This window comes from Heterocephalus glaber, unplaced genomic scaffold, assembly GCF_053883595.1.
Source record: "Heterocephalus glaber isolate CG9 unplaced genomic scaffold, H.glaber_assembly_v1.0 deba00000818, whole genome shotgun sequence".
NCBI classification, from domain to species: Eukaryota; Metazoa; Chordata; class Mammalia; order Rodentia; family Bathyergidae; genus Heterocephalus; species Heterocephalus glaber.
Window position 1 is genome coordinate 19,017,664 of NW_028258164.1, and position 15,151 is coordinate 19,032,814.

Here is a 15,151-nt window from a genome sequence, read left to right on the forward strand (position 1 = left end):
CAGGGGCCTTCCTGGTGTAGACCCTGGCCTTTCTGGACACCAGGCCTTGATTCATGGGGTCCTCCCACCTCCTCACCCCTGGAGACCTCATGGGTGCTGGCGTGGGTATAGCTGCCCAGCCTTACCTGTGCGAGACAGCGCCTGCAAGGTGGCCCTCAGGTGCTGCAGGGCCACAGGCGACACTTCATAGCGTGATATGTCCAGACCCGGAACCTTCTGGCACCTTCCAAACATGCCGTCTGTGGGAAGAGGAAGGCAAGAAAGACTTAAGGTTTGGTCCTCAGAGAGCAGAAAGGTCTGCACGCGTCCTGTGAAACATTCTAACTATGTACCTAGCAGTGGCCTTGGGACAGCGAGATTGGGAAGTCAAGAGCCCTGAGGACACAGATGCGTTTGGAAAGCACTGATTTGCCTACATAGAGAACCAAGCGTCATGGACAATACCAAGTGGAAGGCAGAGGAAAAATAACTGGTGATTTGAACCTGTTTCGTGAGGCAGTGTCACACTGTGTGGCCCACACTGGCCTCTGACACCTGGGTCCAGCAATCAGGACCCCACGTGCACCCTACGCCACTGCAGATTTCGCTCTGCCTTCCCAGCACCCCACACACTGCACGGCCTGTAACCCTCATTTCTGACATGAGACCTGCATCCGATGGCTCAGTAACAGAAACTCACTAGCACTCAGGGCCGCTCTGCAGAAGGAACAGACACCCAGGAGATATGAATATTAACTTTTAGAAGCCTCTGGGACCTTTGGGGACACCCCAGAGGCAGCAGCCTGCTCTGATGCCCAGGAAGCGGGAACACAGAGGTGGTCACAGACACCAAGCTGAGGTAGCTCTCTCCCATGTGTCCACAATGACAGACCCCGCTGTTCACGGCCCTCCGAGCCACACCCTCTAACGAACTGAGCCCCAATTAGTCTTTATTCAAGAACTGTGCACTTTGAGATGAGCTTCGTGGGGGGCTTCAAACATTCAAATTTCCTTCTCTGGCTTGTACAAAAGACTAATTCAGGGTCTAGTGCTTCCCACACCGGCAGCCATCTGCAGACCCTGCCACGAAGGGAAATGGTTTCTTTCATTGTTCACAACAGTTTTGCTGCCAGTGTGGCCAAGAAAGCCATTCAAAAGCAACAAGTGTAATTAGCAGAATCGCTCTAGCTGGGCCAGGCTGCTCCTAATGGCTGATCGGATGATACTGCCTACATGCTCACCATGGCAGTGCGATTAGCAGAAAACAACCCTCAACCCACAAGCATCTTGTGATTTCTCTGGGACTTTGCAATGCAGAGGATAACGGGCCCACCTGTGTGGAGCAGGGAGCAGAGCCCTGAGGACGCAGCCTCCTGCTGCCAGCCCTCCTCAGTGGGTCCGCCGCATGCCCCATCCCAAGCTGTGGCCACACAAAGCCAGGATGGCTCCCAGGGGTAATTTCTGTAGAGGACATAGCACCCCACAGCTCCATCCGGTGGGAGAATGGGGTGTGCACAGGACCAAGAGTGTGTGCCCCAGCTCTTTCTCTGTCCAGTCCTGAGAATGTTGTGTGTGTGCATGCATGTGTGTATGTGTGTACACTCATGGGCGCGCTGTTGAGGGGGCAGAAAAGACCAAGAGCAAAAAAGAGAAGCACTGCAAAAATGGAACTAAAACTTGTATGTGAAAAGCGAAGGTGTCACAGCAGGCAGGAACACTGAGGATCAGGAAAGGGCCCTGAGGATCTGCTCACTTGCAGATGAGGAATCCCGGTTCACAGTGCAGTGACAAAGGCCATGAGGTCAAGGAGAACATGGGGCCAATGGCTCCCCAAATCCTGGGCCACCCCACCCAGCATCCCAGCCCTGCTTCCGGACACAAGGACTCTGAGGTACCAGCAGGATAGAAGAAACAAAAGGCAGGTAGAAAGGAACCATAACTAAGATCTGTACTTCAAGGAAACTGTGATTTTCCAGGACCCAGTGGAAGTCACTACAGCGAGCATCCATATCAGCTTCCTTTGGTTAAATTAGGCTCCTTCCTTCCAGACCAATCAAAATCAAAATTCCTCGGGAATACTGTACTGAAAGTCCTTAAATTGGCTTCAATGAGAAAGAATCAGGAACCTGATCCTAAGATAAAGGAACAGGTTGAGACCATCCAAACAATGCTTCAATTACCTATCTGAAAAACAACGGGGCTCAGACCTGTAAAATAAGTCAGTGGCTTTCTAGGGGGTGGGCCACCCTTTCCTGGGGTTTCCACCCCTCAAGACAAGCATAAATGATCCCAGTTCTAGGAAATAAGTCCTCTCTCTCTCTTTCTTTCTCTTGCCTGCACTCTATTTCTTTGAGTGCATACTTGAAATTCCTGCCTAATAAATCCCTTTATGTCTCTTACTGATGCATCCTCAAAATTCTTTTTCTGAGACTATAGTCAGTGAACCCGAAGACATTCTACAGGCAGGTGGGTCAATTCCTTACCTCAGCTTCAGGAATCTTCACAGGCCCTGACTAGGGACCCAATAATGAGTGCTTCGGTGCCAACACAACCCAGACAGCTCACTTTCAGCTGTATCCCAGCCCAATAGCAGTACCACCTGGGACCCCGCAGGCCAAGGAAGCCCCCAAGGGGAAGTCCAGTGGGGGCACTGGGACTCGGCTCCCAAGTGCTCCCCAGATGTCATAAACAGGAACTTGGTGGTGAATACAGGAGAAGCTGCATGTGGATAACTGCACACCCTCAAAGACATGAGGGAGAATTACCTTCCTCAGGAAACAAAATCATTCGGGTTTTCATAGGAGAAAAGGCCAGAGACACTTCCTATTTTGGAATTATCCAAGCAGTTACTTCTCTTCTTGGGTACAATGGAATTATTTCTTAAACTTGATTTGTTGCATTCAATGTTGCAAGTATATTTTCAGAATCATATTTATTATATTTTGTTGAAACTTTTCTTTTAAACATGTATAGAATACATTAAATACAGTCATACATAATATTGCTTATACGTTTAAAAATAGTGTTAGCTAATAATTTTCTTAATGATTTGAAGGTTAAAATAGAACTAACCACTGGTTTTCTTTGCCCCTAGGCTATATAAGGAAATAGCAAAGCAAGAGAAGGCTGGAAAGGGGAGCCTGAACCAGGCACACGCCCACTGCTATGTGACCCAGAGCTGCAGATCTGAGAGGCGTGTGGTGCAGGCACCGGGCGCCCAGAGCAGAGGAATCAGAGTCCCCACAAATCCAGGCCAAGTGCCCCGCTCACTGTCCAAGAGCATTCCATCCCTAAAGCTACCCCAAGGGCCGCCCTGTGGCCAGCAACTGCATATGTACCCCCGAACTGCCCAGAGTGCTGCCCTGCAGGCTGCCCCGTGGCGCCCTTCCCTGGTGCCTGCCTCATTCCCCTCACACACTCAGTGCCAAGATGCCTCTGGGACCAAACCTCATCAGTGCTCATCTGCTTTGACTTCCTATTTCTTCTCTGTGTCTCTGACCTGCATCCTTTCGTGTAACCCAGCACTGGAGCCTTGGCCAAGGGCCTGGGTCTTCAAGAACAGGCAGCGTGTGAAGGTCCTCATTCTGAGCCTCGCCCAGACACACAGGGCTCACACAGCCATGAATGTCATGGAGATGCGAAGAGGTTCTCTGTCACCTGGGAGGAGGAGAGGAGATGAGGCCATGTGTTCTCCCATCTGTCTCCTGTCATTACCACCACCCAATAATCCATGCGTGCCCATGTGTCTGTAGACATGAGTAGGCACACACGTGTGTGTACATGTGTGTGTGAACATACATGGGCATGAGGTGTATTCGTGTGTGTGTGTAAATGTGGGCAGGCATACACAAGCACTCCCATGGCATCTAGCCCTGACTGCCTTACTCACCCGGGAACCCGAGCCGCTGCGGGGCCAACAGACCCACAAACACTGCCACACAGGACCCAACCCACGAAGCCACTCTCGAGACTGCCTGAACTTCAGCGACTGAGGGGTCCCAGGTCCCTAGCATTGTAAAAGGGCCCAGCCCCTTGCTGGGCAGAGCAGGAGACCCCCACAGCCTTGGACGACACTGGAGTCAGAAAAGGAAGGGGCGCTGAGGTGCCATGGGCCACTGCCACCTCTGGTTAAGTGACCTGGGCACAAATGGAGCAACTGGAGGAGTGGGAAGTCCCTATTAAGAGGTTTCACTGGTGTGGTCCAGAACTAGGGCTCAGTCTCTGCTACTTGAAGGGGAAAGTGCTGATTTCTCCGCTGGATTTTTTAAAGAATGTTTAAAACTGCGCTTATCTTGCTCACTCCTTCATACTAGCTGGCACTCCTTGGCACAGTGTTCCCACAGGCAGAAGCCACTCACAAACGTCATCTCAGAGGATGGCGCAGCACCTCGAGTCAGCCGCCAGGAAGTGTGGATGCACAAACCGGCCTGGTCCCAGCCCAGGGCCCCACAGGCCTGTCCCGCCCTAGGACCAACTGCAGCCGTCTCAGCTCTCTCTGGGTCTGTAGGCTGCCCATGGCCCCCAGCCCCACGCGGCAGGCACATGCACACACATGTACATACACACGCATATCCATCATGCAGACACTTCTCTCGTGCACAGCTTCCTCCCGAGTGAACATATGAACACACAAGCACAGTCTTACATACATGCACACACTCACCCACAAACATCCACACATGCATGTTGCATGAGCGCACACATGTGTGTGCACACATATGCATGCGTGTCCACTCGTGTGTGTGCACCTGTGTATACAATCACATACACACACTTGTGTGCTCACACATGCGCTCTCACAATGCTATCTCCATACCAGCCAGTCAACTCCTAGCCTGACACGCCTCCAGCACCACCCTCTCCCTCATGAGTCCCCAGAAGGCAGGGGTCACTGCTCCAGCCTCCGCATTCCCCAGCAGCTGACACAAGTGTCTCACCTCATGTGGATTAGGGAGAACCAGCGACTGATTTAAAAGGAAACTGGGAGGCCTGTGGAAGTGCCTCACATGAGCCAGGGGCCTGGTTTGTTGGAATACAAATAGATTAAGAAGTCTTCACCCCTTGCCAAATGATCTGCTGGATGCCAGACCAAGAGCCTGAGGCAGGGATGCCCTGGAGTGGCAGGTGTGTGCTCGGTCCCTCCCCTATCTCTCTGGTTGGAGCTGGAAGGCTGTTTTCTCCCAGTTCTTCCATCCCCAGCCAGGATGCTACAGGCAGCAGAAGCTAGTAGAGGAAGTGCTCTGGGGAGGAGGATAGGGCTCTACTGGCTAGGGTGCCTGCAGGTCCTGGTGCCCAGAGAGTGGTCTTCCACTTTCTATGACTGTGCAGCTGCTGGTCTCTCAGAGGATGGCCCAGAAACATCAAGGCAAACCACCAGGAAGTGGATGAACAAGCTGGCCTGGGTCCCCCATAACTGAGGCGCTCTGCCTAGGAGAAGCAGCTGAGACCCTCGGGCTGGCATCCAAGGGCCCCCAAGGAGAGACAGCCATGGAACCTGGTTGAGTGTCAGCTAAGAAACGTGCCCTCCCATTGTCCGAGACTCTGAGTGGAGATCCATATGGAAGTCCCCCAGCTCTGGGGCCACCCGCTTCCCACCACTGCAGGCCATGACTTCCACTGACCCCGTCCACCTCCCTCTCTGCCCAGGGCCATGGACAGCACAGTGTGAGACAGATCCTTCCTCACTGTGCATGCTCTGACGGAGAATTGAGGGCACTGAAGTTTCCTTTGCAGCTATAGTAATTTCGTCTTCTTTTCTCCTTTACCTAATTCTTTGCCTATTTTTGGTTCCATTTGCCATTTATTTCCTTTGCCTATTTCCATTTCTTCACAGTCTTTTTAGAGGTACCTACAGGACTTGGGGATTAATAAGTACAAAACCACCACCTAACTTAGTAATTCTAAGTGGGGTAATTGTTATGGCAAGTGCACACACCTGTCCCATCCTGTGGGCAAACAATTCCTTCAGTTCACCCATGCTTCTGGGTATCTGGTCTAGGTTCCTTTAAAATTCTTATTTGTGAGCAAGAGGCAGGAAAGGAGCCACAGTTAGGAAGTTTCTGTGAAGAAGGCACACTAGAAGTTGAGCTGAAATTATTGTGGGCCAAGCAAGAAGCACACAGCAAGCAACCCAACCAGCAGAACAGGTAAGAGCAAGAAGGCACTCAAGAGCTGGGCCAGGGAGCTGGGTGGTTTCTCTCCATGGTCAGAAACCGATACATTTTGCTTGCAAAATGCTATGTCCAGTACATATCATGTGCGTCTCTGCCACTCCTGCATGGAGTCAGTGGCTGGCCATCCAGAAGAAGGACCACAAGGTCCATCTCAAGCCCTCCCTAGGAGCACAGAGAAGCAAAGCTGGGAAGAAAGGACCCCAAGAGGTTCCTAGAACTCAACCCGTTCTGAGAAACAGCAAAGTACAGAGCTTTCCAGGGAAACCCCAGCCCATAACAGGAACAAGGGCCGTCCCTGCCACATACAGTGAGCCCATTAGTCTACGGAGGGCAAACACCTAAATCACTTTGCATTGGATTTTGAAACTCCTCCAGCACTCACTGCCTACATCCAAGCGCCAAGTGCTTAGGCCATGAGGACCAAGCAGCAACAGTGCCCTCTGGTGGCCATCTCTCCAAAGCACCAGGCTCACCACTGAGACAGGCAGCAAAGGAGCTCTGGTTCCAGGACCCACCACAAACCCAGGGCAGTGGTCCAGGAGCCAGCAAGACTAGGAGCCTGCCACATGGACATCAGGAGACAAAACGATGACACCTGGAGGGCGGGAGAAGTAACACACATGTGCTCACCCATGGCACCCAGATATGCACACAATATGTGCACACAGCCATACCCAAGCACAGACATCTACACTTGCCCTTGTACTCAGGCTGTGATGTGGAGAGGCACCCAGAACCATGCACCATCACACATGAGCGCAATGAGCACAAAAATCACACCCACACTCACTTACACACACATGCACACACTCCTGCAAGGTGCACACTTGATCCAATACACATGTTCACATGCACACTCTGAAAATAGCAGCACAGCCCCCCAGACTTCCCTCATGTGGTGTACAAGTGACCCCACATCCAGTGTCCATAGACGCCTGACCAGAGACCAAGCTAGGGACTCTGACTGCAGGGTCAGGACCAGGACAGGGACCCTGTCTGCAGGCAGATGTCTGTCCCCACCCTCCAGCTCACCCTTTGACCGCAGGCCTCCAGGTGTCTCTTCTGTTCAGAACAGACCCTTTTCCTTCCTTTCCCACCACCCTGGGGTCTCTCGCACCCTGTCCTCCTCCCTTCCAGATGGGAGCTTCCTAGCCCAGGTCCTTCCCTTTTGGCTGTCCTGAGACCCTGGAGGCTGAGGACTCCAGAAACCTCCTCTGGCAGGACCCCCAGGACTGCTCATGGTTACTTTTGGAGAAGAGAGAAGTCAGAACAGCCTGGATCTCTGCCTCCCAGCAGAGAAGAGCTTCCCCGAGCTCCATCCTGCACCTTGTACAGCCTGCAGCTAAGCTGGACATTGTTCTTTCCCAGAAACTCTGCAGAAGCCGCAGCTCTAAGTGCTACATGAAACACGGAAGAGTCCTGGGAGGAGCAACCCAAGGCCCCTGAGGCATCTGGGCCCAATTGCAGCCCAGACCCAGAAGCCCTGGGTCTGTGAGCCTCTCCAAGGCCAGATCACTGCGCAGTCTGGCAGCTCAGTTCTTAAGGACACACATGGATAAGCCGGGCCTGTCCCTCTGAACACTGCTTCTCTTCCAGGATTTCATGGCAGCTCAGGCGGCTCACTGACCAGCCACAGAAGGCAGGGGCAGGGGGACAGGAGGATGGTGCTGAGCAGCTGCCACACTTAAGTGGGTCTGGAAGGGCCCTAAGTGCTCTAAATTACCACACCCCCTTTCCTCCAGCACAAGCGCCATGTCCACAGAGGTGAGTGATTTGCTGGGCTTGCAGCACAGGCTGGTGCTTGGCACTGGGCAGGGAGATGGGAAACCAGAATCACAGCTCCACATCCTTTAATCACCACCACCACTTGGTCTCGGTCCAGGGAAATAAAACCCTTTGGGGGCTGAGAGAAGAAGGCAAGATGCATGGGCCTGTAGTTCTATTAGCTTGTGCCTGCCACCACCAGTTCTTCACAGGCATTCTGCCCTGGGGCACCCTGCAACCCTGCAGAGAACCCCAAGGTATGTGACCAGGAACAAGCAGACTCTGGCTCTGCATGTGGCCCTGTGGCCGAGCAGCCACCAGCCTCCAGTGCTCTCAGGAGATGGTGTTGCAGAATGGAAGGGTACAGTGCCCTCCTCAAGATCAGCAGGGAATGGATTCCTGTGTCAAGCCTGAGATCCAGCTTCTTGTTACAGCTGAGAGCCCTGTGGGACCACCACAGTGACCACAGACCAGAAAGGCCCTCTGCACTCAGGCCAGGCACTGCCAGCCATGGCCCTGTGGTCGCCCCACAAAAGCCAGCAGCAACCAGCTCAGTTCGTGGGTTGGGAACACTCCCTGCTCCACCACCCTCTTGTCTCCCAGGGAAACAGAACAGATCACAGAAGGACCGGAGTCCCTGTGCCTCTCGGATGTACTGCTGGGAGCTGAGTGAGAAAGTGAAATCCTCAGTCTTATGAAATGACAATCTATATTAAGTCAAGACAATTAGGGACTTTTAAATAAGAGGAACGTTTTAAAAAGCATTTCAGGACAAAGATAGAATAATGTAACCTCCAAAATTGAAAACATGTGCATTGAAGGACACTGGACAGAATGAGCAACCCAGGAGTGTAGAGAACGTCAGCACACCCTGCAACAGAGGTGGGAGGGATTCGGGAAGACAGGGAGACGCCTGAGGTGAACAGCAGATATACCTGGTGTACAGACCGGGGGAGGCCTGGAGCAGAAGTTCTCCAGAGAAGACACAGACAGCAGCCTTACACACCTGTGCAGCAGGCATCAGCAAAGAGTCGAAGGTGACATTTCCAGACATCAGCAAGAGTTGGAACTTGCCTCATCCCCATCCTGGGGCTATGCTGTGCACTCACAGGCCAAGGGGCGAGACAGCAGTTCCCAGTCCAGGAAAACCTCCTCTCACCTCTCGCCGACGCCTGCATGGGGTAGAGCCCAGCATCCCTCACAGACATGACCACACCCCACCAAAGACCAAGCATCAGGCTGCTGGAGAACCCATGGCCCCAGAAGCAGGGGCAGGACCTCATCCTAGGGACCACAGATGCACAATTGCACAGCAGGTAAGTCGAGCCGTTTCACTCCTGAATGGGAGAGACCACAACCCAGCCCCACGAGGAGTGAGTCTCTTGGTGGGCAGAAGTCATGAAAACGTTGTGGGACTGGGCTGACCCACTGCCAAGACCCTCCATCCACAGGCCTCCATCCCACAGCACGACAGCAGCTCGCAGGATGCAGTTCCTCCGTCAAACTGACCACACCAGTAAATCCATGGTGCACGTTCAACACAAGAGATTCGGGGATGTGGGCACAGTGCCACCCTGGAAAGCCAGGCTCTTCTTGCTCAGGAATAAGTGAAACACTGCACAATGACAGAGAGGCCCATGGGTGACCTCTGGACAGACAGTGAGGCTCGATGCCAGGGTGACCAGCCCTTAGCACCACCTCCAATGGAGACGCGGCTGGAGCACAGGGCCTGGGACACTGAGAGCAGACAGACAGCAGGACAGGGAGGCCAACAGCTGCCCAGAGCATGGAACACCTCTGCAGTGGCTTTCTGATGACTAAGACCTCCATGGACACCTTTGTGACTACCCACAAGTGCAGCACCCAGGATGGGCCAAGGCCACACAGGCTGCAGAAGAGGGCAGGGCACAGGGCAGGAAGCACCAGTGGGAGATTCACAAAAGGAGAGAGTCACCTGCAGGAGAGACAGGAACACCAGCAAGGCTCTGCCCCAGAGCATGGACATGATGGTTGGGGAGAAACCAGAGAGAAGGTTGGGCAGGTCCAGGACAACATCTGCTCGCCTTGGTGACATAAAAGGCCAGTGGTGCTTGGTCTGGACTCCCTTGCCCCAGTAACATGAGGAGCAGCATCTCTTGAGACACTACCAGCATCCTTGGAGCAGCACCACGCTGTCCCCTGGGGCTCTCTGCCCTGACCCTGGATGTGCTCATCCAGCCCCACACCTGGTGGCGTTGCCCCATATGGGCTTCTCTGCCCAGAGTCTCCTGCTGCCTGAGACACGGCTGCAGAGGAGCCACCTGACGAGCCCCCTTCCAAAGGCCCAGAGCCTGCCCCGGAGGCCAGCTTCCCACAGCCACAGCCAGCCTGCCCAGTCCATGGGAGCAGCCTCTGCAGGCCCGAGATGCTGTCCTTGCCAGGCCCTGTGCTCAGGCAGGGAGAGCAGGCATCACAGAAGGAGCAGCGGCTCATGTGGGGCAGATGAGGCACCAATGACCTCCCTGCCGGCGCCCACTGCCCAGCCTGGGCCCAGAAAGCACGTCCCCAACACCTGGACAGTGCGAGAACAGCACCCTCCTTCTCTCCAGGAACAAGGTCCAGGACCAGGCCCTGGCACTGATGGGGCTGTGCCCAAATGCCCCAGCTCTGGAGCCCAGATGATGAAGAAGGCAGCTGCGGTGCTGCAGTCAGGTTCAGTACTTTGCTGCTCATCCTAAGAACCCTGCAGATGGGCAAAGTAAACTGCCCCCAAGCCTCAGGGTCCAGGCCTTCCCCGAAAAGTAACCTCTAAATAGCCTCATGTGTGGCTTTTGGCCATGTGGACCTACTCATCCAGGCCAGGGCAGTAATGAGTTTCAGTGGAGACACTGACCTTGCTGACCTGGGGCCCGGGCCTCTGCCCCCTTGGTTGCTGGCTGTGCCGGCGCCCACACTGGATTCTACCGAGCCACATGCCCTGCTGACAGGAACGCTCCTCCCCCCAGCCTCCTGACATCAGGGCACCCCGCCACACCACCATGGTCACAGCAACCGGGCTTCTACTGTGGGCCGCAGAGAGCAGGAGCATGCGTCTGGGGCAGGCACTTCCCCTCAGGGACCAGAAGGCCGGTCCTGAGAGGTGGCGCTTCACTGTGGAACCACGGTCTGGACCCTGCAGGGTGCACTACCCACACTGATGTCTTTTAGTGGAAAACAAGGGAATCAAAAGTAAAGGCAGAGAAGGTATAGCACAGTGCTGTGGGCTTGTCAACCAGTCCTTGAAAACAGACTAGCAGATGTCATTTACTTTGCTAAGTCGATACAGAACCTGGGGCTCACAGCTTTCCCTACGCTTTTGTGAGGCTGTGCTCAGGCAAGCCCCTGGAGTCTCATGCTGCCCTGAGTCCTATTAAAGGATGGAGGGAACACCATCACAGCCAGTGGGGCCCAGAGGTGGCTTTCCGACCCCACCCCATCACCAGCCTGGTGTGCAGCCTCGGGAAAACAATTTCACTTTTCTGTTTTCTAAAGCCACTGAATTAGAAATGTCCTTAGGTCTTTCCAGACAAATGCTACTTGTGGGGACAAGCAGGACGCAGATGTCAGCCTGGAGCCCAGGTTTGCAGCCAATGGCCCTGCCAACCTCCGCTCCTCCTCAGAAGCACCCATGGCCAGCTCTGGCTGGTGCTCCACTTCCCACGGCCCTGTGTCACCTGTCCAGCTGTGTCAGGAGCTGAGGAGACACTGCTGTAGCCCCCACTGCTCTTGCTGGCCTCATCACCTGCAAAGATTCAGCCATGGCCACAAGTAGCCACAACTGATCCAGAAGCCAGTCCCCAAACTGCCAGGCTCTGCAGAGCTCCCCGGCCACATCCAGAGGCTAGTGCCTACCTCTGCGATGACCATGGGAGCTGGCATGGAGGACCACAGGGAGACAGAGCTAGGCAGGGAGCCAAGTCAGCAGCCCTGAGACTGTTTATCATTATTTATCATAGAAAAACCGCAAACCTTTGTCACTGGGTTTTCACCCAAATATAAACAAAGAGAGTTGTCTTCCTGGTACATATTCGTGGCATTCCAGCAGATGGCTAAAATGCCCACAATTAGGGTGCAGTGTAAGACTTCACCCAGGGACACTGACCCTTGTAGGTTCCACTTTTCACACTGAATTTTTGTACACATATATTCATATTTTTACAATATATTTGGCTCTTTTTCTTCACTTTTCAACTTCAAATACATCAACCTTATCACTTTATCATTTCCTTACTTTTATTTTTTTGGAAAAAGAAAGTCAAATATAATCAAAAGCAATAAGTATAAAATAATGTGCTTGGCAGATCATAGATGCTCAGTACATGCCTTTGAATAAGGGAATAGCTAGCCCAACTCTGAAAATACACCTTTTCCAGGGTTCTGCTGAGCAATGTACATGAAGAAAAACCAAGACAATATGACAAAATTCTATCTGCAAGGAGTTCATGCTTTATTTAAGGAGCCAATATGTGGCCAAAAAAGTCTGGAGCATCACAAAGCAAAATGTAAAAAGAGCTAAAGAAAGCAGGAGCAATTTCTAACAACCAAGTTTGCTCTTTGTATTTTCTATTGGGAAATCAAGAGAAATTTACTCAGTGGGAAGATGCTTCTATGGGCCAACCCAACCTCAAGTGGTCTCCATGGAAACTGTGGACCAACCCAATCACAGCATGGTCTCCATGGAAACTGTGGACCAATCCAAGCTCATCTTGGAGACTGGACAAATCCAACCTCATCATGGTCTCCATGGAAACTGTGGGCCAACCCAGACTCATCACAGTCACCATGGAAACTTGCTGGGAAAATTGGAGGAATCCAAGACCAGGGCTTTGGTGTGGCTCTGTCAATAATCAGCTGTGCAAACCTCAAGTGACTGCTTGCCCTCTCTGGATTTTCAGGTTTGTTTTTTCTGAAAATAACAGAGTGGAACCAAATGATCTGAACATCCCTTCCAATTCTGAAATTACATGGTCCTGCATAAGCAATCAAAAATAGCAACCAAGAGTCAAGGATGGTGGGGAGGCAGCAGATGTGAACAGGGCTTTTCCATTGCCAGAACCCTGAGTTCAGGCCAGAAGCAGTGCTGCCTGTAACTAACTCGTACTCTCCTGGGAAATAACCAGAGTAGGAGATTGAGGAGACAGAGAAAGCACTCAGTGAGAGCCTGCCCAGCCTTGGTCCCACACGGCAGCAAGTCAAGGCATGGTTTCAGCCTTCACACAAGGGCCAGACACCACGATCGCAGATGAGCACGTGTGGCCTCCTTGCATGTCACTGTGAGTTGCAACCAGCTGGCCTGGGTGTCCTGCTTGCTCAGCCAGGGGCCAGGGCCACAGGCAAATGCCAAGGGCAGAGGGTATCCTCCTGGAGGCTGTGGGCAGGAGACGGGCCATGGGGAGAAGTGCTCCCAAGTCCAGAGGATCCACTCCTCATTCAGCTGAGAACAGAAGGGTGAATACCCAAGACGGAGATGGCATGCAGTGTGGAAGAGGAGTGATCTGCATCCTCACAGTGGCTGCTGTCTCTCGCTCTACTTAGCGATGCAGCCACCTAGGGAATGAAGCCTTCCCAACCAGCTCTGCTGCACACCTCCCCCCTCCCTCCTCTCTCTGTCTCCCTTCAGTTTCTGTCTTTCTCCTCTGTGTCTCTGTCTCTGTCTTGGTCTGTCATTCCCCCTCTATGTCTGTCTCCAGACACATGGCCAGTCCTTGGCAGGGCAGGCCTTGCCGTCTGGGTCACCCCGTTGCCAACAACAGCCTCAGGAAGCCTGAACACAGCCCCAGCTGCCTTCCCCACTCCACCCCTATTCATGGACAAGCGGGGTGGGGGGCGCAGAGTGAGGGCACTGTGGTGGGACAATTATGCTGTCCAGGCTCTGGCCATCCTCTGGGGCCACATGGGAAGGGCTAGCTGTCCACACCTCCTAGAAGCAACTGACACCTGGTGAAGTTCCCACCTCTCTGACACCTGCACCAAAAGCAGCCCAAAGCCAGAGTTGCCACACGAGAGCTCAGGGGACTGTGACCCTGGGCCATGGAGCCTCCCTGCAATCATGCTCACAGTAGGCGAGTGCACTTGCACATGGGGCTAGGGTGACTCGGAGACTGCTGCACTCTCTCATGGCCGGAGCCAGCATATGCAGAGGGGCGAGCCCCACCCAAGCCAGAATACAAGCAGGGGCCACTCCTGAGTGTCAGGCCAGCTCTGTGCCCCAGGTCACGGACACGCATCTGTTCTCCACGTGCAGGAGGCCCCATGGAGACTGAGGGAGTCCTGCAGAGGCCGCCTCTCTCGCCTCTCACCCCACCGCACCCGCAGTGGTGTAACGGACACTGCAGCCCTGCACCCTGCTCCCCTCTCAGACTCACCTGGCTCCCTCAGGCCTCAGTCAGCCCCAAAGCTCCGTAAGGCCAGGGAGCCCAGCAGCCCGGAACACTCTGCCAACCCCACTGCCTCCTGGAGGGAATGCAGCTGGTGCATCTTTCACAGCTCAGGACCGCCATCTGTGGCCTCAGAAACAGCTCTGTAAGAATTTGCCAAGTTCCAAAGAGGCCCTTAGAAACACTTGCACAGCTGTGATCTCAACACCATTGTCCCCGAGAGCAAAAAGGCAGAAGCCACCAGGTATCCACCATCAGGTGAGAGAATAAACACAATGTGCCCCATGCCTACATGGAGCATCCCAAAGCTCACCTACACTACATACCGCACTGTGAGCCTTGGGGACATCACACTCCATGAAAGACTGTGGTCACAAAGGACAGATCCTGTCGACCCCACCCACACAAGGCACTGGAGAAGCAGACTCATGGACTAAGGAAGAATGTGGGCCCAGGACTGGGGTGGGCTGGGGAATTGGGGTTCAGGAGGACATTGTCAGCTTGGAGAGATGAGAATGTTCCACGGATGGATGGTGGCAATGGCTGCGTGTCACAAGTGTGCTTGATGCCTCTGAGCAGTGCACTTGAGAGTGGTTAGGAAGGTAAATCCTCTGTTAGGTGTCTTTTGCTACAATCTTATGATAAGTTTAATGAGTGAATGGGAAGCTGACTGGGAGAGGCACCGCCCCCACACTAAGGAGCCTGGGAATGAAACTTCCACTGACACTCAGCAAAGGAGCTCTCTGGCTGCCAAACCCAAAAGGAGCTGCTGGATGATGCCAGTCCACCAGCAAGTCCTGCCAGACCAGGCAGGCCACACCAAGCCACAGGGCAGATGTT

At 53.6% G+C, this 15,151-nt stretch overlaps 1 protein-coding gene across 1 annotated transcript in view; it reads right to left on the minus strand.

Moving 5' to 3' along the window:
• Positions 1-15,151, minus strand: part of Ptprn2 (protein tyrosine phosphatase receptor type N2) — a 611,205-nt gene that overhangs the window by 465,768 nt on the left and 130,286 nt on the right. Inside the window, exon 3 of the mRNA XM_004860321.4 lies at positions 126-239. Within this exon, the coding sequence (XP_004860378.3) occupies positions 126-239 (114 nt within the window). The remainder of the gene's footprint in view (positions 1-125; positions 240-15,151) is intronic.